General features: G+C 38.4%; 2 protein-coding genes across 4 annotated transcripts; both read right to left on the bottom strand.

Annotated features, from left to right (window-relative positions):
* Nucleotides 1-2,437: 2,437 nt before the first annotated feature.
* LOC121895266 (embryonic polyadenylate-binding protein-like) lies at nucleotides 2,438-15,545 on the bottom strand. 3 transcript variants are annotated; one of them, XM_042408277.1, is made up of 17 exons: nucleotides 15,425-15,545; nucleotides 13,632-13,836; nucleotides 12,048-12,241; nucleotides 10,418-10,533; nucleotides 10,120-10,206; nucleotides 9,552-9,691; nucleotides 9,364-9,458; nucleotides 8,418-8,555; nucleotides 8,075-8,170; nucleotides 7,171-7,431; nucleotides 6,748-6,835; nucleotides 6,517-6,633; nucleotides 6,292-6,428; nucleotides 4,710-4,818; nucleotides 4,472-4,602; nucleotides 3,070-3,145; nucleotides 2,438-2,632 (listed from the first exon to the last, which is right to left on the bottom strand). In XM_042408277.1, the coding sequence occupies exons 2-16, from the start codon at nucleotides 13,822-13,824 to the stop codon at nucleotides 3,083-3,085; spliced, it is 1,965 nt and encodes a 654-aa protein (XP_042264211.1). In that variant the 5' UTR covers nucleotides 13,825-13,836; nucleotides 15,425-15,545; the 3' UTR covers nucleotides 2,438-2,632; nucleotides 3,070-3,082. The 3 variants fall into 3 exon arrangements, with proteins under 3 accessions (XP_042264211.1, XP_042264210.1, XP_042264212.1); XM_042408276.1 differs by having other exon boundaries at nucleotides 2,438-3,145; XM_042408278.1 differs by lacking the exon at nucleotides 10,120-10,206 and having other exon boundaries at nucleotides 2,438-3,145.
* A 307-nt stretch (nucleotides 15,546-15,852) lies between these two features.
* Nucleotides 15,853-20,676, bottom strand: LOC121895267 (14-3-3 protein beta/alpha-2). The gene is made up of 6 exons (XM_042408279.1): nucleotides 20,556-20,676; nucleotides 19,194-19,495; nucleotides 18,929-19,052; nucleotides 18,122-18,285; nucleotides 17,892-17,987; nucleotides 15,853-17,804 (listed from the first exon to the last, which is right to left on the bottom strand). Exons 2-6 carry the CDS (start codon nucleotides 19,485-19,487, stop codon nucleotides 17,748-17,750), a joined length of 735 nt encoding a protein of 244 aa, XP_042264213.1. The 5' UTR covers nucleotides 19,488-19,495; nucleotides 20,556-20,676; the 3' UTR covers nucleotides 15,853-17,747.
* Between the last annotated feature and the right edge of the window lie 592 nt (nucleotides 20,677-21,268).

Genomic DNA, 21,268 nt, shown 5'->3' with positions numbered 1-21,268 from the left:
TGAATGTGACTAAACAAGCCAAAACTTCACCGCAGATAATCAGAAGAAGACAAAACAAATCTCTTCTGGTTTGTCTGAGATTAAATTTGAGCTGTGACTCTTCTCACTCAGTACTTGCTGCCCAACATTATGAGGCTGCTATCAGCTGAATAAAACCACAGCAGTGGCTGGGTGTGACTCAGAATACTTTGGACTTTGCACCTATTCAGTGTTTCAACTTTGTGAATAGTGACGTGGTTAAGTTTGAGGGGAGTTTTTTTTATTTTTTTATTTTAACCTGTGCAAATAAATCAAAATAAAGTAAAAAAAACATTGTGCAGGGAGAGGGAAAATAGCCTAGTAGGCTTATTGATGACCTACCTACATAATATACAAGAACAAAGGCAGACTATTCAAAAAAATAGGATTATAAAACCAAAATTGAAGGTCTTTTTAAAATATACTCTAAAGAACTTTAAAGATCCCCTCCATACATGTTTTAAGATGTACATAAAATAGTTTTGTTAGTTTTTTCCACAAACAATTATCTTGTTAAAGTCATTAAAACGGCATCTACTCCCTTCTACCACATTAAAAATTCCAGACTTCATGAATGTGCAAATATATTTCATTTCATTTTCCCGCTGGACACAAGGTGTCTCCTAGTTCCCTGTTAAGTAAATTCTCAAGTGTTCGTGCACTGGAGGCACACCTGTCCAAGTTGAATATTGGACCAGGACTGGCTTCCAAACTATTAAGTCACAAATCATGCTTAGAGGCTCATCCCTGAAAATTGGACTTTAAATGAGCACAGAGAAACTTTCCAATTTCAGCAGATGAATGTGAAAGCAGAATGATATGCAAACATTCAACTGTAGGAGCAGGAAGAAAAACACATTTTTGTGTGGAGGGAGACTTGTAAGGACAAAGAAATTTTAACCCAATGAGAACAGTTTCATAAATTAGGACCCCTGTATCTGACTGAAAATTGACTTCTGGTTGTTGATGTTTGGGAAGATGAAGATTAGATGATTGTCTGGTTGAGTAAGAGTGAATCTGAGAGTTAGTTTTAAAATATGACTTGGAGTGATCTGGAATATTTCCCTCCTTGAATCGTATCATATATAAAAATACATAATACTTGGAAAGTGTTAATATCATAGATTGTGAGAAGTTAAATGGAGCGGCTGATGGGGAGCTGCAGAATTGTGGTTTTCAACATCCTTAGTTTCTAATTTAACACTTGTTTTTTTACAATTAATGTGCGAATTGTCCATATCTATATAAATGGAAACATCTAACAAGATACAAGTCACATTCCCACTACATGAGCTGCTGACCTGCACCATTTTACACAGGCACTTGAATAGAGATCATGGTTGACGTCCACATATGGGTTGTTTGGCATTTATCGAATTCACAGGCACGAGTTTGAATAATGGAAACCACATATGTGTAGTTTTCTATCAGTATCATGAACATAATACTTACACAGGTCTAATGAGGTTTAATTAGGTTCATAATTGACACAGCCAACTTAATTTTAAGCGGTTATAGCCATGTTATATAGAGAGCTTATAGACAATACAAACAGGTAAAAAATAATATATGTAGTGTATTATCATCGGTTTACGTTTACCAGACATCTCATCCACCACATAATCTTACAATTCAGTAACACTTCTAGGAATGAGACTATGAAAGACTACAAATTTACTTTGAATTCATAAGAAATATAACACCCTTCCTCAGTGCAGTACTCTGTGGTTTTTATGCTTCAGCTTGCAATGACGTAACCAGCAGTTTGTATTAGGAAACATGAGATACTGCAGTGTGAATGACGTGTGTGAGTCAGACTGCTGACTTTATGATGTCCATGTTTCAGCATGCAACAGGTTAGCACAAAAAGAACACACACACACACACTGAGACATGTTTACTGCACTGTGTCGTTCACTATTCCCTACATAATAAAACACTTAATTTATTATGTAGTAAATTGAGATTGTTGGACACTAATGGATCATTTTGCATCCTCACTGCACAGATATGTTACAAACTTTCATATCTATCAAAAGGTGGGGATCATATTGTTGAATTTAGTATTAAAAATAAGTGTTAATGCCACAATCCCTCATTTGTTCCGATTGTTTTCAAGATTTGACATTTATGCTTTTATTAGATATTGATCCCTGAAGAGGCAGACAGGAAACATGTGGAAAGCAAGATGTTTCAGGGGACTATATGGTGGAAAGCAAAAATAAATCACCAGCTAACAAAATAGGGAGTGATTTCAGACACGGATTCGCTCTCAGTCAGGTGGTCTTTAAAGCAGCAGGCGTGACACAATCTTGGATAATTACGGGAAATTCAACGTACCGTTACCCTGTAAGTGCTGCTTGTGGCTGCTGTGCTTTTTGCATTTACTGTTTGTGTTAAACAAATGACACAAGACAGGTTTGATGCATATATTGTAAACTTTATCTTCTAACAAAAGGTATTACAACAACAAAATAGCTTTAACTTCACATATTTCTTAATTGTCAATTTAATCTACATAGAACATTTTCTCTTTACTTTTTTTTTTTCTCTCTTTTTCCAAATTTTACTCTTTTTATATTTTTTTTTTCCTCCTCCAGAAAGTCGTTGACATCTGGAAAAAACATGACATGGTTAAATGTTTTGTGGCAACACAGCACACTTTCCATGAAACAGCTGTGCAGGATTTTTTTTCTGAAATGGCAAATTATGATTGTCGGGAAGAATCGATTTCTCTTGTTGATGTTCCGCTCATCAATGCTGTCAAATTGAATTAATTTTTCTAATATTTAGATGTTTTCAAGACATTTGGTATGAGGGACTTAGTAGCACGTGTGTGTTAGGTTTTCCACAACAGGACGTTAATTAGAAAACCACCACAGCCCTGTTGGTGCTGAATGATGTGAGGTCAGTCTCAACGACCAAAAAACACTGACTGTAACCCTTGAATACTGCGCACACACACACACACTACATATACAGCAACAGACTGTAAAGATCCCTCCGCTGCTGAAAGAACGTCTCAACAGAGGAAGAGAAGCTGTTGCTGACCTGGAAGGGCTCTTCACTTTTTGGGAGAGCATTCCTTCGCCTGGTGGGCCTGCAGGACAGCGATCGCCTCGTCCACCTGTCCACGGGAGAGGGACAGAAGACGATCGGATCGTTAATGTAAAAATAAAAGAGCAAAGTTTTAAACAGTGCAAACAAATTTCTTGGCAGATTCATGTCTTTCCCCCCAAATTAAGTCAGGCAAATCTGGTAAACTGCAAAAAATTCAAGGACTTTTCAGGCCCAATTCCCTCAAATTCAAGGACCAAACAAGGCATAGTGTGAGACATGAATCAAGGTTAATTAGTATTAAGACACAGAATTGTTATAATGAGAACTAGCAGGCTTTACAGAAGCTCACAGACTATGTGGTCTCTTGCCTTCTCTAACACAACTAAACAATATTCATTTCTTGCACAAAATATGAGTTCATGCACTTTCAATGACCCATGTCTATTAATGTCTACTTTCAGTAGACAGTTTTCCATTGCACATCCCTCTCTGTTAACAGTTCCCTTGTTTTGAATTTATACACACATGAAGTAAATTGGTTATAACAGTAACTTAGCTGTAAGCAGTTATAAGTGTTTATTAATGTTTTTTAGTTATTCTATTACTAATAGAATAAAATGTGGACATCTATAAGTGGAAGCTGCTGTATGAACAGATCATGAATGACAATAAAACAAAACAAATTTGTAATAATGTAAAATATGTCAACATTGGAGAAATTATAATTGTTGACAAAAACTTCTATTCATTGATTAACACGTCTCATATCTGCTAAAACTACATTATAGTGTGTTATTAACCATTTATTAACTGTTTATAAACTGATTATAAATATTAAATATGGAGACTTCAAGTGTTACTTTGCATGTGCTCATGAAGACTATGACATGCAGTTGAACTATGGAAAAAGCTAGTAAGTGGACTTTGTGGTTTGACATATACACACAAAAGAACATCCCAACCCAGTTTGTTTTTTAAATTATTATTAAAAAGGTCAAGAATGAACTTTCACCAAACTTCAGCTGCAGTAAGTTTGAGGTCAACGTTTGTGGTGGAGCTGCACCCCAAAGGAAGTTATTTTCCATTAACCTCACTAAGTGATGATCATTGCTTGGATAAAATTACAATTGTGAAAGTAGTAGTAGTAGGAATAATGTAAATATCAGCAGGGTTAAATTAATGTTCAACATGTAAATCATTTCAGTTAGATTTTTTACAAAACAGCTTACTTTTATGAACTGCATAATCAATAAATAACAGACCTCATATGTACAAAATGTTTACCACTTTTTGAAAAAAAACCATAAAAAGATTTGCTTCACTTTGCTTAGCGGCGGCCCTGCTGCAGTAAGACAACAAAAAAGCCTTTAGAAAAGTGAACTTAACTACATGCCTTAGAGTGCAGGGACTCGGGCGACTCCAGCATGTGCAGCAGCTCAGAGTTGTCGATCTCTAACAGCATTCCTGTGATTTTTCCAGCCAGGTTTGGGTGAACGGCGTGAATCAGCGGGTACAATCGCTCACCTGTGTATCACAGCGGAGAAAGAAGATCAACAACCTAAACAGACAAGTTGTTTCGATCTACATTAATGAACAGTGGAGGAGGGGGGGAGAAGTGAGCAATGCCACACCGAGAAGCTGTTTCTGATCCATGAGTGGAGCTGCGGCCAGCATCGAGGCGGTGAGTGGCTCGTGGCCTTGAACGTGCACTGGTGGCTCCATCACAGGTGCAGGAATAACCTGACAACATCAAGTACAACACAGATGTTCTGTAATATAATAATGAGCTGAAGAGTTTCTCTTAAAATACATTTTTATCATCCTGAGATACCAAGTGAAATTTTACTGTAACATCGATTCAAGTTACACAAGAAATAAGAAAAGTTATTGATTAGACCCATTTCATCCTGTGTGCCAAAACAGTTGTATGTAGAGACGATTAAAGGTCAAATCTGTTTATTTTGAATTTGAGCCACGTTTTGTCAGTTTTTTGCCATCATAATGAAGTTCTTTCATTTTCAAGCTAACATTCAGCCACAAGGCCAAACTCATCTCAAACATTTTAACTGGTTTATTAAAGAACTGCACTTTAAGTCCTTATTGTGCTGAAAAGTCATATTTTTTGTGACCTTATCAATGGTGAATCAGCTTTAATCTTTTAATGCTTTAAAAAAAAAAAAAAAAGTACCAAGTAGTGCTATGGAGCAATGTTTTTACAAGTAGGTCTCCAGGACACATGCATGTCGATGCACACTTGCAAGCATACAGGCGACACACTACACATTCCTGCCACCAGTGTCACACTATTCAACTAATCCAACAGTTGGCAGCAGTGACACCCAAAGAAGACTGCAAGCTGGCAAACATGGATGTACAATGCAGGATTTAGAATATTCATAAAATCAGCTTTGTAAATGTTTTACACCATGTGTTTACATGCACTTAAGTAACCAGTTTACTCAGAGAAACCAGGTTATATGGCTAATCAGATAACGAGTTTACATGCACTGTAATAACTCGGTTACTGTAAAACTTTGAATACATGCAGCAGATCAGTAACCAGACTTCTCCTCTACCATCAACCTTATTATGGACACATGGCTTATAGACTATTAGTGATAGAAGACACTTCCCTTTTTTTGGTGTCTGTGTTGAAACAGCTTGACGAGGTAGTCTGGGAGACGGAGCAGAGTTCTTCCTCAAAGCACGAAAGTGTCTGAACTTAACAGATGTTCAGCAGTGGAAACGGACTTGTTTAAAACTTCTACAGACTACTTTGTTTTAGTTTCAGTTTTACAATGACACATCGCTCCCTGTCTGCAGTCTTTTGTCATGCGCATGCGTACTTGTAAAAAGCCAGTTAGAAACCCAGTTACGTGTGTACATGACATAGAAACTGGCATTTTCTGGTAGAAATCTGGTTTCTCTAATCCTCTACCCCGATTACCTCATTTACATGACAGTTAAGATATCAGCTTTCTGGAGAAACACCGTCTGTAACCGGGTTAATTAAGTTCATGTAAACACACTGATGATGGAGGAAGGATATCGACATGTTTATCAGACCTCAAGGATACACAGAAGGCGTCTGAATGTAAACATAACTTTAGTTTACAAGAAAACTCCAGACTGAGTTTGACTACATGGCTGTTTGGGTTCGACAGATGTTTCCTTTTTTCAGAATTAGAGAGAATACAGTACAAACAGCAGCACCTGTAGTCTTGTCATGGGTGCAGGTACAGTGATGACCTGCTGCGGGTTCCTCACTGCAGATGAGTACTTGTACTGACCGCTTCTGGTCACACCAGGCATGTCAGTGCGCCCTCCTACAGTCTGAGTCCCGATGTTACCTGAATCAAAGACACAACCACTCATATGAATGGCACATTTTAGAAGGTGGGAACTCGTCCTGCTGTCAGTGCAGATTCAGGTACTCACTTGTCTTTTGTGATGAACTTACAACACGCGGCGCCTGGGTGGAGGCCTGTCTGACTGTAGCGATGGGAGTCGACCCGCGTCGGGGAACAGAACCTCCAAACTGGGATGAGTACGGGCCTAAATAAAACCCAAAAAAAACATGGGAAACAAGCTGTACACATATTGCATATTTACATCAAATACATATTGACTGTATACATCTATATGTACACAAACAAGTTATTCATTCACCCTGCGGTCTGGGTGCTTGTCCCGTCCAACAAGGCACCGGTCTCATGTTGCTGACAGCATTGTGGTTGTAGTAGGAGCGAGAGGGAGGCTGAAAGATAAATATTATCTTATCTTAAATAACTGCATGGGGTCAAATTTCCCCCGATTCTTTGAGGGATTTCTAATTATTGGTCGATAATGAACAGATATTATGAAGAAGCAGATTCCCAGATTAACACCTGCCAAGGACAAAAGTCCAGTGAAATGTGTTTATGGCAGATATATCAAAAAAAGGTCATCATAACATTGACTAGTTTTTGAGAGTCGCCCATCAATAAGTTGGAATGCAGCTGACCAAATGTCTTCTATATGCAATGTAAGACAACACAATCAACAAATTAAAAGAAAAATTCTTCTCCTCCGTCAGCGTTCACACCTGCATACCTGCGGTACGCTCATGTAGTATGCGGCCTGCTGGTACGAGTCAATGATCGGACTCGACACGGTCCTCATGGTGGCGAGTCTCTGCATGTACTTATTGGTGAGGATCGCTTTACGCTCCTCCCTCCGCTGAGCCAGAGCCACGTACAGCGGCTTTGTTGCAACAATTCTTCCATTCATTTCAGTCACTGCTTTTGTTGCTTCCTCGGGCGAAGAGAAACAGACAAAGCCAAAGCCTTTGCTCTGGGAGCCATCTGTCATGACCTACGGGAAACAAAGAAGCCCCAGTTCAGAAAACGTTCGAGATAATTGACACCGAAGGAACCGACAGGGGTCAAAGTTTAAGTCGTGTTTCCTGAGCCAAGTTATATCAGACTACTGTATGTCTATAAGGCTCATTGATAACCTTTAAAAAAGGGGTCAAAAATTGTTTCAACAGAAGTTCTTTGGTTTCCAGGGCTCCACAGTCACCTCAAATTTGGCCATTTCCATAGAAATTATCAGGCAGAATGTGTGCAAACAGCTATTGTTCAATCAGCTGTCAAACATGGTGACTGAACAATGTATGGAAGCTCTGTATTTATCCTTTCTGTAGCCATCACGTCTTCACAAAGTATAAAAAAAACAATCATAACAACTTGCAAAGAAGGCAGGAGAACTTCAGAATGACAAGGCGGCACAGACTTTATTCCACAGTTGACGTTTGGTCCATATTTTGATATATTTCTGTTATATGATCGTTTGGAACAAGCCGAGCATATAAACGGACATGGAGGCTGATTATGCAGCGGGAGGGTTTCAGAAGTTTGAAAACTTGTTACTGCTCATGTACACTGTAGCTAGTTCAAATAAACCAGAGCTGGTGTTTTCTGAGGGAGGAAGAAGTCGTCTCCACTCATGACAATACCTTAGCACTCGTGATGGTGCCGTAGGGGGAGAACTCCTTCCGCAATCTGTCGTCATCTATGCTGTCGTCCAAGTTCTTCACGTAGAGATTCACTCCCTGGAAATCAGTAAGAGTAAGAAATGCTGAGTTTCATGCTTCTGAACCGTTCTGTAAGTCAAAGTGATCGACATAAAAGCTTCAAATTACCAAACTTATCAACTGAACAAACCCTTGTGCTCGCTGTAATCTCATCATAATCTGTAAACATTCAACATATAAATTCTAAAGAGATGAACACAGATCAATAACAATAAAAGTCGTTAACAAGTCTTGAAATGCTCATATACATATAATGCAGCAGCACCTGATAGCGCTGGATGCGGTCCTGTTTGATCTGGTCAAACTTGCGCTTGAGCTCTCCCTGGCGCTCCAGCCGCTTCTGAGCCCGCCCCACGTAGATGATTTTCCCATTGATCTCTTTTCCATTCATTTCATCAACTGCCTGGAAACAGAGCAAGAGTGCAAGATCATCAACACGCTACCTTTACGGGAGAAAGTCACATTGTTCCTACAGCTCTGGGTAGGTTACACATTTTTTAACAAGACTTGAAACTGAATCAAGTGATTTTTTTCATATCAACACAGTCACATTATTGTTATCAGTTCCATTTAAGATTTAAAATATTGCAGAGTTTACAGTCATTATTGCCCACTTGTCTTCAAATAATATTTCACTGTTTCTTTTTTCCTGATTCTGCACATTTTTTCCGCACAAATTGCAACATGAATGAGAAAGAAAAACTGTTAACAGCCACACCCAGTTAGTTTTATTTTAGAACTTGCAGGGTTTACCAAAATGTTTAACCACTACACAAGTGAATCAGACTTCCTGTTGTCTGCTGTAGTCACTAATTTAGTGTGTGCCTCTTAACTCCTGATGTGTATGTTGGTGGAAATAAGCAAATATGAGTGTAGAGCTTCATCTTTGTGGGTTTCTATAACGTTCAGGTCTGTTTCTTGCTCTGGACAAAGTCATCAAACCTAAAATTATCGTTAGTTGTAGCCCCTAATGCTACTCCTTCTCTAAAACAGATAAAAACAGATTGGTATCAGGACTGCAGGTTTGTTTTGTCTTTCTGCCTCCTGGTAGTCAAACATCACTCCATGAAACTTGAATTCTTGATTGTGTGTGAACACAGTGTGTATTATTTGCACATCACTCTTAGACAATGCACTAAAATTAAGCTAACTTAAAACAATAAGTCAACGCAACATCCAGTCTGAGTAGACAGAAACTTGGCACACGCTACCTTTTGAGCATCCTCGTGGTTTGCGTAGTTTACAAAGCCAAATCCACGTGAACGGCCTTTGTCGTCCTTCATCACTCGCACACTCAGAGTCCTCCCTGAGAACATGAGCACAAACCACTCTGATATTTATATAAACTGACTACTTTACCAACTCATCAAAATAATTAAAAAAAAAAATTCTTTATTACCGAATGTAGAGAAGACTTCTTTGAGTTTGTCATCAGTGTAGTCTTCACCAAAGTTTTTAATGTAGACATTGGTGAACTTCATGGCTTTGGTGCCAAATTCCACCTCTCGCTCCTTGCGGGATTTAAAGTGGCCGACAAAACTAGAGACATAATGACACCCGTCACCAAGGGGAGAATAAAGAGGTAAAAGAAAGTAAGTTCCAAACTTTATCGTCCACAGTGTAGAAAATTGGCTTTGGCTTAACCACACAGCATCAAAACAAAAAAAAAACAAAAAAAACACCAATGACAACCTTTTACAGACACAACGATCACAAAAACAAAAAACAAAAATGTAAATCTATAAATATCGTTCACACCAGATCACAACATTTAAGGACAAATAAGAAGGCTTTATTTCTCCTTCCATTGCGAATTAAATTAAGTAAAGAAAAAATCTACACTGTATTAACACATGATGGCTCTCTTGTGAGCTTGCTTTGCGCAATGCTGTTGCCTGTTTAACCCTAAAATTACAAACACACACAAAGACAACAAACCTCGACGTAGATCCTACCAATTCACTGACCTAAACAGGGTGTACTGACAATTTGTCCCCAGGAAATGGGCCTTTGGGTTGACAATGCCAGATGCCAACTGTTTACCTTTCTCTCGACTGTGCAAAAAACAAAACACGGGAAAGTCATCTGCAAAAAGTCTGATGTCTTCAACAGAGTCACCAGCAGTTAATATAGTTAACATACAAATATGTTCTGCACTACTCTTTGCCTCAACTTACTTTTCTTACATTGTATATTGTTTAAAGCATTGTTTGGCCATTGTTTGAAAAACCTATCTGGTCAAATCAGAGTATTTAGTTTACTTACACTTTCCTGTCATTCAGCAGCATCCCATTCATGGTGTCAATGGCCCGGTTTGCAGCCTCCTGAGTCTCAAAGTGAACAAAGCCGTAGCCTTTGGATCCTTTGTCATCGCAAACAACCTACAAAGACAAAAGCTTTAAATCACACCACACTTCTGCTGCAAAAATGTTCCTTGCATTACAGGTTAAAGGGGCCCTGTAGAGTTTTCCTTTATACAAACAAAAAGTTGTTTACATTCACTCTTACTCACCAAAACTCATTGTGTGTGGCCTTGTTATCTAAGAAACGTGTTGAATCAGTTTCCCTCTTCATTAAACATTTGCAAAACTGATTTTTTATTGTTTCATTGTTTACAAGCTGCTTCTCTACCTTTGCTGATGCACTGCTGTGTTTCTCGGTGCATTAGAGCTCCTTGTAGATCAGTGTAATAGTGTGAAATGATCAGTACGACTGTATTCAAGTGGGTAGTGACTTAAACCTGCATTTTCTCTAATGGCCAGCAGGGGGGCGACTCCATTGGCTCCAAAAACAAGTCTGATTGTATGGAAGTCTATGAGAAAATGACCCTACTTCTCACTTGATTTATTACCTCAGTAAATAGTTTCCTAAGGAGTTGATGGTCTCAATTGCTAGTTTCAACTCTTCTTCAATACATCATGATGTTCCATTTAGAGTAAAATAGACAACAAAGCAGAGTATGCTTTAGGGCGTAGCTACGTTGTGATTGACAAGTCGCTACCACGGCGACAATGTTGGTTAGGTAACGTAACCATGGTGTAACCTCAGATTCACAGAGTATAGGCGTAGCCGTCACTGTTTCAGTATATTTTTAGTTCATGAAAGTAAATTGTAACATTTTAGTCAACTAAAAAGTCTTGTTCAGTAGTTGGTTGTTAAAACACCCTCTAAGGAGTTGGATGTTCAGTTTTTCCAGTAAGTACATTTTGTTTTAATGGTTTTAAGCCTGTTTTTTGCTAGCAAAAATTAGCATTGGAATTATCACAGCTAGCCATAAACTGTAAAAGCACTGTGCTAACCAAGCTAGCAGCTAGCGTTAGGGTCAGCTCCACCCTCTCATCCAAGTATGGTCACTTCTGGCTCCAAAAATCCAAGATAGCGACGGTCAAAATGCAAACTTGAGGCTTCAAAACAGTAGTCTACAAACCAATGGGTGACATCACGGTGGCAACATCCTTTTTTTTTAAAAAAAAAAAAAAAAAAAAGTTTATGACTATATTGCGCTGCCGACGTGCGTGCACGAGACAAACAAAACTGGGACCCACTCATAAAAACTTGAGCACTACTCGAGGTCAAAAACTCCAAAATTAACCTTTCAATAAAGTTAGTGATAATCAAATATTCTAAACACTTGTATACTTGTATAAAAAGGGGTTTACCTGAGTATTTTTTGTGTGATTTTGCAGAAATTTTCCATATTGGGATAAACTGCTAAATAAAATATTTATATTTACACTGATTAAAAACATACTGTCCAGCTCTACCCTTGTATACAAACATCAGCTTAATAATCAGTGAACAAACAAAGCTGTCTAAGACCACAGAGCTTTGGCAACCAGGCAATATAGTCAGATGGATAATGATGATGATGATGATGATGATGAAGGCCACTTACCTTGCAGGACAAAATATTCCCAAAGGCTGAGAAGGTATCATACAGGGCCTTGTTGTCAATAGACTCATCCATGTTCTTGATAAAGATGTTACCCACACCAGACTTCCTAAGTCCGGGGTCACGCTGAGACCACATTATTCGGATAGGCCGACCCTTGATAACATCGTAGTTCATTGTATCGAGGGCGCACTCCGCTAAAACAAAATACATATCTTATTGCCAAGAGTCCATTTCAGTTAAAACAATACATCTCTATTTAACTAAGTTTTCAATACCTGTCATAAAGTACCACAGCTCCTTACAATGCAAAACTATGTCACAGCTCCACAGAGGATTGAACTTCTGCCTCTAATTCCATTAAGAATGTACTTTCCACTATATTTCATTTATCAGGCAAGTGCATGTCTGATAACACGTTGTGCTACTAAAAGCTCCACCCATAAGTACCCACAATATGTCAAATTTCTCCCAGGGTCATTTCTGAATTACTTGAGGATATCAGGTGAATTCCAGTTTGACTTCATGTTCTGTTTCATTTCCCAATTTTCACTGTTATGCAAGCTGCTCATTAATTTGCAGCCTCATCCTCAGACTATGATGACAACATCTGACATTTATTCATTTGAAAATTCAGCTTCAGAGAGTTTCTTTCTTCTCATCACATATTTCACGCCGTTGCTTATGTCTCTTGACAAAAGGAAAGTCTCATTTCTGTATTTCTACATCGTTGTTGTAGATCCATAGCGGGTGACACTTTCTTGCACAGTGTATTGCAGCACATTTCATAGTACCTGCCAAGCAAAATCAACTTCATACATTCATCACACTAGCAAGGACCTTTGAAAGAGAATGTCTGTTTTTTCCCCATTTTTCAGTGATAAAAATTGCATTTAAGGAGAGGTTCACAATTTTTCAAGTCTGCCTTAAAACAATAATCAGGTGTCCATATGAACACTGAAAGAGGTTTTCCTCACTGTAAACATTCCTACTGTTCATACTGGCTATTAAAAGATCTCCTCAAATGTGCTTTCAATGTAATTGATGGGGGCCAAAGTGTGTCCACACAGTCATTTTATGCCAAAATGCATTTAAAAAGTTTATCTGAAGCTTATATGAGGCTTCAGCAGTCTGAGTCACTCATATCAAGGGGATATCTGCCACATTTACATTATTTTTAGCATAAAATTATCTCTTTGTGTTTCCTCTGACAGTGTTGAGCTGTGCTGGAAATATAGTAACAAAAAGAGGGATTTTGGCACTAAAAAGACTAATGTTGAAAGGTATCTACTTGATTTGATTCATTTGGACAGCTGAAGCTTCATATCAGTGTCAGATAAACCTTTAAATACATTTTTGGACAGAAGGAGGCTTGTGGATTTTGACCTCCATCACTTACATTGTAAGTGCATTATGAAGGGATCTTCTTATGGTCAGTATGAACAGGAGGAATGATTATGGGAAGAAAAACCTATTTCAATGTTCATTTGGGCACCTGATTATTGTTTTAAGACAGACATGAAAAATTGTGAACCTGTCCTTTAACTTCTAACTTAGGTGGATTTGGCCAAAAAGTGGGTAATTTACCATCAGCTGGTTGCTGGAAGTTTATGTAGGCGTATCCCAGAGATCTGCGAGTGATAATGTCACGGCACACACGGATTGACATGATGGGCCCAGCAGGAGAAAATTTCTGGTAAAGCATGGCCTCCGTAACATCAGGATGCAGATCCCCTACATACAAAGAGGCGAGGGGATATGCTGGTCCACTGCTGTTCATCTTGGGTAACAGCTGGTTCAAGAGACAGGAAGAAATGTTATGAGTGTTGGATTTAGAGCGATTAGTCAGTTAATCGAATGAACAGAAAATTAATCAACAGCTATTTTGATAATCAATTAATTGTTTTGAGTCTTTTTTAAAGAGAAAAAATATCCAACTTCGCTGATTCCAGCTTCTTAAATATGAATATTTTCTGGTTTCTTAAGTCCTCTATGATGGTAAACTAAATATCTTTGGGTTGTGGACTGTTAGTCTGGACAAAAGCCAACAATGCTGCTCAAAAGTCTTTTTTTTTTTAAACAGTAAACTTGTATAAAAACTGATACTAATACACCAAGTTACATCTAATGCAAACCTACGAAACAACCCTGCATTCATTTCTATATTTATAAAGATCATCATATTGAATTTTAGTTGACAAAGAAGTGTTGATTTGACTTTACAGCCACACTAACATCAGAAACACCCTTCACTATTTCCATCTGTCCGTCTCCTACGTGTGCTGAACAGGCTCACATGAGGCTGCAGCTTGTTTCTAATATTGTGTCCACCCCATTTATATTAATGAGGGCAGATAAAATATCTAGAATACCTCTAAACATAATGCAATAAAATTAGGACTGCGACTAAATTATTTTCATTATCGATTAATCTGTCGATTATTTTCTCGATACAACGATCAGTTGTTTCATCTATTAAATGTCAGAAAATGGTGAAAAATGTTGATCTCTGTCTCCCAAAGCTCAAGATGAAATCCTCGAATGACCAGTTTTGTCCACAACCCAAATATACAGTTTACTATCAGAGAAGACTCAAGAAAACAGAAAATATTCATGTTTGATGAGCTGGAATCAAATAATTCAACCTTTAACAAAAAAAGGACTCAAAATGATTAATCAATTACTATAATGGTTGGTGATTAATTTAATAATTGGCAACTAATCAATCGACTAATCCTTGCGGCTCTAAATAAAATTCAACACCACCGACTACAGTTTCCAAAATGACCACAAAGTTGAATCAATACATTTTTAATACAGTTTCAATAAAAGTTGTTTGAGACAAACAAATTTATCAAAGCTACTGAGTGCAAATACACAGACCAGGAGATAAATACAAGTCATAAGAAGTTTTGCTAATGATTATTTTCATTATCGACTAATCTGTCTATTTTCTCGATCAAGTCACTTTGTTTATACAATGTCAGATTTTCTGTAGATGGTCTAATCGTTGCAGCTCTATTTGATTGTAAAATTTATAATCGTGGATTGTTTAAATTAGCTTTGTGTCAAGAGAAAAAGGTGTGACTAAAATGCTGAGGTAAAATAAATTTAGCTTTTTACATTAGCCAAAGTTTGACGTTTGCTTCAATTTACACATGACTACGGAAAATTGAGTTCAAAATTCAGCTTAAAAAATATTAGCTGCCATGTTCCCAAAAACAAACAAAAAAAACTATCGATGGCTAACTTTGCTAACTTAAAGTTGGCTAAATTTACATAAATTGTTTGAGCATTTCACCTCAAAATTAGCTGAAGGTGAAGCAAGTAAATCTCAATCAAACAATCCAATCAAAATCACCTGGATTGACGATACTTACAGCTTTTAACTAGCCGATTCGTCTGGGTTTCGATGTGATTTTCAGTGTAGCAGGTTGTGAGTTCACACTTCACACATGGGCGGGAGGTTGTTTTCGTTTAATTAGGACCGTGGAACACCTGCATCTCTCCTCCGCGCAGTTCTGTTTCAGTTGTACTGTGAGAGGGCAGAGAAACTGATGTGACGCTCCGCGAGGAAAACTAGTTCCCGCTGAACAGGGGTTCAAAATCGTTATTTCCCCAATTGTAACATTTATTTTGTATTGGTGACATACAAAAAAGGCATAACATTAGCAAGGCCCTGACTACAATCACAGCACATATACACTTTGTCATCAAATCTCTGCTTAATCTTAAAATGTCTTGCCACGCACGATTGAACAAATAAAAAGCATTCCTCATGAATAAAAATGAAGACGTAATTTGCCTGTTATCTTAAACGAAACTTTATTTCACTGAATGGTCTTTGACACTTTCCTATTTCTTACATGTATAGTGAAACTAGAATGGTTTTAAGATACATAAACACAAAGCTAGAATTACACCAACCATTGTTTATCTCCATTTCGTCATTGCTTTTTAGAGCTATTCTAAAATTTTCACAACCACGTGTGTGCACTGGGTAATAGACTGTTACAGAAGCAAAAATTTTTTTTTTTTTTAGCCATAAGACTTGTCAGTAAAAACAAAGCAAGTAGATACCTGATATACAGACAGGCTTCGTTCCACATTCACTAACTGCATTTTCATCAAGCATAATAATAAACTGACATTATTTTTTTTCAACAGAATATTATTTCAATTCATCGGAGCATTGTCAGAGTAAACAGACTGTCAGCTATAATGTGGAATGGTGTCTTCAACTACAATATGTGGAATGTAGTGGTGATAAACATGGTATTGTGACACTGAGCTTCTTTCCAAACTGGGAGGACTGGGCTTCTCCAAATTGCACCTTCACAACAGACCTGATTTCTGAGGCGATCAATTCACATCAGCTACCTTTAACAGCAGAGTGATGCATCTCACTTAAAAACTGTAGTCAGGATTGACCAATTTTAAAGTTTGTCTGGTCTAACTCGTTCGTTTTCTGAAAACAACAAGCAGATGATGCCACCAAAATGAAAATAAAGGCTGCAAAGAGAAAGCCAGGCACAATTTTTTTTTTTTTTTTTTTTTTTTTTTGGAGAAAACAACCGCTTTTAAGAGGGATATTTTGCAAGCAGGGTTGATACAGTGTGGTAAGACATTTTCAATTAACATCAATAAAAGGTTACTTTAGGTTTTACATACAGATGATAGTCAATCTTGCAAAATACATGGAACCACAGTTACGCACATACAATTTTCATTGTACTGAGATCAAGCAGCACCTGAACAGTGAGTAAAACTATAAAGACAATCCATACTTAGTTCCAAAAAAAAAAAAAAAAAAAAAAAAAAAAAAAAACCCAAAAGGAGCACTGCCTTTCCGAAAGCCTAATAATGCGGAATGTCTTATGTCTGAACAAATCTAACATGACAATTTAAGGGGTCCCTTAAAACTTTAAAACTGTGAATTTATGAACATGATCGAGGAGCATTACACCAAGATGTCAGTGTCACAATACAGCCTGCCTCCTTTCTGTATGAGCCCACAGCAGAATTGCAGTTAGTTGAATAGAGGATTGTATACGTGTGTCTGGAAAATTCAAAACGCAAAAACTGTTTCAGGGGGGGTTTGTGAAGCAAATGGAACACCTACCATCACAGTGTTTGGTGGAAATCAACTGCCAGTTTAATTACCATACAATAAAACCTGTAAATATCATGAGGAATCACAAATAAGAAAAGTAACAAAAAAAAAAAAAAAAAAAAGAAGGGGGGGATGAAAAATGCACAACAAACTAGCTGGGACAAAGGAATTTGGAAGGACGATTAGAATTCACAACACCCCCCTCCCCCCCTCAGACCACACATACATACACACACACATACACACACACACACACTATATCTTTCACATCCAGTCACACGTCCTCACTCGTCACATACAAACGAGCAGACATACACACAAAGCCAACAAAAAAAAAACAAAAAAAAAAACAACAGCAACATGGACTCACTAATCAATACAACATGTTTCCACAAAAGTGACTGAATTTGCTAACAACTGAAAATTACCCTGTCACCTCACAGTGAACTGAGAGGGGTAAACTAGTTGGTCGGGAGCAATTCAGGCTGCTTGTCATACAGAAGAGGGAGGGGCTGATGGAGTGGAGGGGGATGTATATAAGCTGTCTGTGTTTAAGATAAGAGTGTAGGTGGATTAACAGTGCAATTCCATTAGTTTTCCCCTTCTCCGGTCTCTCCCTCATCTCCCTGGTTTTCTGATGTCCACAGCTGAGAACAGAGAAGGAACAATGTTATGATTCGCTGTGAATAATAGAGATTAATCAGAAGCAAAACAGCATTTGGCCTTGAACTCACAGTCAGGTTGTCCCTTAGTAGTTGCATGATCAGGGTGCTGTCTTTGTAAGAATCCTCGTTCAAAGTGTCAAGTTCAGCGATGGCTTCATCAAATGCCTGAAATACAGAGATTAGACTTAATACTGAATCATCCTCTAAACATAGTTTGGCAGTGACTAAGCAAAATAAATAAAAAATATTTGAACTGATCCGCATTTAAACAGCTTCAAAACTATGTCTTCAGTTTGTACCGTCTTAGCCAGGCTGCAGGCCTTGTCCGGGTTGTTGAGGATTTCATAGAAGAAGACTGAGAAGTTGAGGGCCAGGCCAAGCCTGATGGGGTGTGTTGGCTGCATCTCCCCCTTGCTAATGTCAAAAGCTTGCTGGTACGCCTGCTGGGAGTTATCCACTGTATCTGTAGGCATAATAACATGAACAAAAAAGATTAACATTCACTATTTATAGTACATTTTAAAACAGTATTAAATATTTTTTTGGCTAATTGACACATCACCTTGTATTGAAATGGCAAACAACATGTTGGCAAAAAGTTGTCTATTACATGTTGAGTGGACACAGACTAACAGTAGCAATGATTTGGAGTCATGTTTGTGTCCACCTGGCAAATGTTAAGTCTGATATTCACTCTCCTTTTAGTTTTCCTGAGGGATATATCTGGCCCTTTGCCTGCTAAATGCTCCTCTATGTTCACCAACTAGGGGCAGACTTTGTCTGTCTACTGTTTGATGCTGGGCATATAGCCTACAGTCTGTATATAAAAGGGTTTTTTTGTTTGTTTTGCTAAAAAACAACTGTCTCTAACTGCTAGAAACAAAGCTGATGAATGGTGAGAGTGAACAAAATGCTACGTGGAGCCACGTATACCTAAAAGGAACTCCAGCTGGGGAATAATTCTCGGCAGGATTGTTACAATGAGCAACCACTTTCACATTACATAAATATATTTTACTCATTGTCATTGAGAAATTGATTAGTGCAACTTAAATTACTATGTGTCATAAATTACTTTGCAAAAAACTTATAATGTTCTCACTTACCCTTCTTAGCATCCCCAGATGCAACCTCAGACAGGTATCTATAATAGTCGCCTTTCATTTTCAGATAGAACACCTTGCTTTCAGCAGCAGATGCATTGGTAATGAGATACTTGTCCAGTAGCCCCTGAAAAAATAGTTAAATTTTTCAGTGTTGTGACAATCAGGCTTTATTACACATAAGCACTGTCTTCACAGGTGTATGAATTAGGAGTGTTAACACCAAAAGACAATAAAGAAAGACAGAAAAAAAATCAGAAACCCTTACAAGCACATCATGGCAGATTTCCTGCAGCTCAGATTCAATCTTCTCCCGGTATTCACGTGCCATCTGCTGTTTTTTGTCATTACCCTCAGTCTTCTGCTCGATGCTGGAGATGACGCGCCAGGATGAGCGGCGTGCTCCTACCACATTCTTGTAGGCAACAGAGAGAAGGTTGCGCTCCTCGTTTGACAGCTCTGCACCTTGCTCTGTCACCGACTTCATGGCTGCAGCCATGTCATCATAGCGCTCAGCCTGCTCAGCAAGCTTGGCCTTCTGTACCAGGTCGTTCTTATCCATTTTCTAGACTGAGGGACAGAGAAAAAAAGCATTATTAGAAGAAGTTATGTGTGGTTTATCAAAAAGACAAGGAATATTGTTTCACAGTTGTCTTCATATTGTCTATTTCTCTTCTGTGTGCTTTGAATTATGTGCTATGAACTTTATTTTAGCGCTGACACACCAGTATTAATGCAAGCAAACCACTGCATTCAAATGGAAGTGAGGAGGAAGCACTGCACACTGGGCCCCTTGGCAAGTGGGTCAACCATACACTTGTTAAGGTTAGCTGCTGGCTAACTGAAAGCGTCCTCCAATCCTGTCTCGTTCATATCGTCTTTACACCTAATTATGTCTGAACAGGTCTGAATCCAATTCGTCAACAGTCTTGGCAGCTGCCGTGATGGAAAATGTAACATGCACAGCAGGTTTTTACCGACTCGTTTAACATTAAGTTTCAATCGACACTTGCTCCAGCAGCCGAAGCCTCCCCGGATCCCCCCTGATAATATCACACATTTAACCGGTTAAAAAAATGCGACCGATCCGATTTATCATCATCATCATGTTTTGTTCGCACTGACGCTGGCAACCTAACTGGATTAGATAACGTTTCTAGTGCTAATCTGTCGTATTCATGATAACGCAAAGCGAGTGCGGTGGCTAACGGTTAGTTAGCCGCCGTTGTCTAATGCACTCGCTAACTGACTGTAACGTCCCGTTAGCTAGGCCAGCGACTTTCATTTAAAAACCACGGTTAGGGTGTTGGCAACCAACAGGGGCCATTATTTAAATAACAAACACATAAGAAAATCTGTTATTGCTGTGTTTTACTTTCGCGTTTAATTCATTTCGAGCAGCGGTAGCACGGCCCGCCCAGGCTGCCGAGCCTGTCGGAACAAAGTGTCATGGAATCCGTCGATTAGCTCGCTAGCTAGCAGCTAATGCTAGTTAGCCTGCTCCGTTAGCATGATGGCTGCTCGAAAGGATCCGACCGGACACGATGGAAGCAGCGCGTTTAACGCTGACACACGGAGGAAATCTGATACTAGAGTGCGTTAATCATAAACGTGAGATTATTATACTTACAATATTGGCGACGTTTAGTCCTGCTTTTTTCTCTCACTCTCTCTCTGGACGATTCAGCCTCCGTCCTCCGTCTCGCTCAGCGTCTCGTTCAGGGCAGTACCACTTCCGCTACACTGGCACTTGTATTTCCTCTTTTTCCCACCACATCTGCCTTACGTAATGCAACCACTGCTCAAAAGCACTAAATAAGATCATTAATTATACATCAGGACTCTGGACAAAAAGAGGATTGTTTGACACCAAAGAATGTAATACTAATACTATGAAATAAAACGAGCACATACAGTTAGTATGCTCTAAGGTTTTTTGTTTTTTTTCCAGGAAATCAGATTTTGTAGCCTACCTTTTCTGTTATGGTTATTTTTCTGTCTGTTTATGTATTATTATTACTTTTAGCCTTTGTCCTGTCACCATGTTGACTGTATCAACAAACTGGGAGTGAAGTCATGTGCTTTATGTTATCTTTATTTCATTATGATGCCTAATTGTTTTCTGTTGTTGTATTGATGTCACACATGTGACACTTTCTATAAATGAAGTGATGGAAAAAATAAATGAAATAAGATAATTAATGTAGACACATGTATAACAGTGTTTTTTCCAGAAACACGCTGTATATGAGCGGTTGCATCACATTTTCATAGTAGGGGAGAACGGGGTAAATAGAGCTAGTGGGTAAAATGAGCCACCCCCTTTATCTAGGTAACCATAAG

The sequence above is a fragment of the Thunnus maccoyii genome, chromosome 4 (assembly GCF_910596095.1).
Source record: "Thunnus maccoyii chromosome 4, fThuMac1.1, whole genome shotgun sequence".
In the NCBI taxonomy this organism is placed as follows: domain Eukaryota; kingdom Metazoa; phylum Chordata; class Actinopteri; order Scombriformes; family Scombridae; genus Thunnus; species Thunnus maccoyii.
Note: the sequence above shows the minus strand (reverse complement) of the source record. Positions and strands in the feature narration are given on the sequence as shown.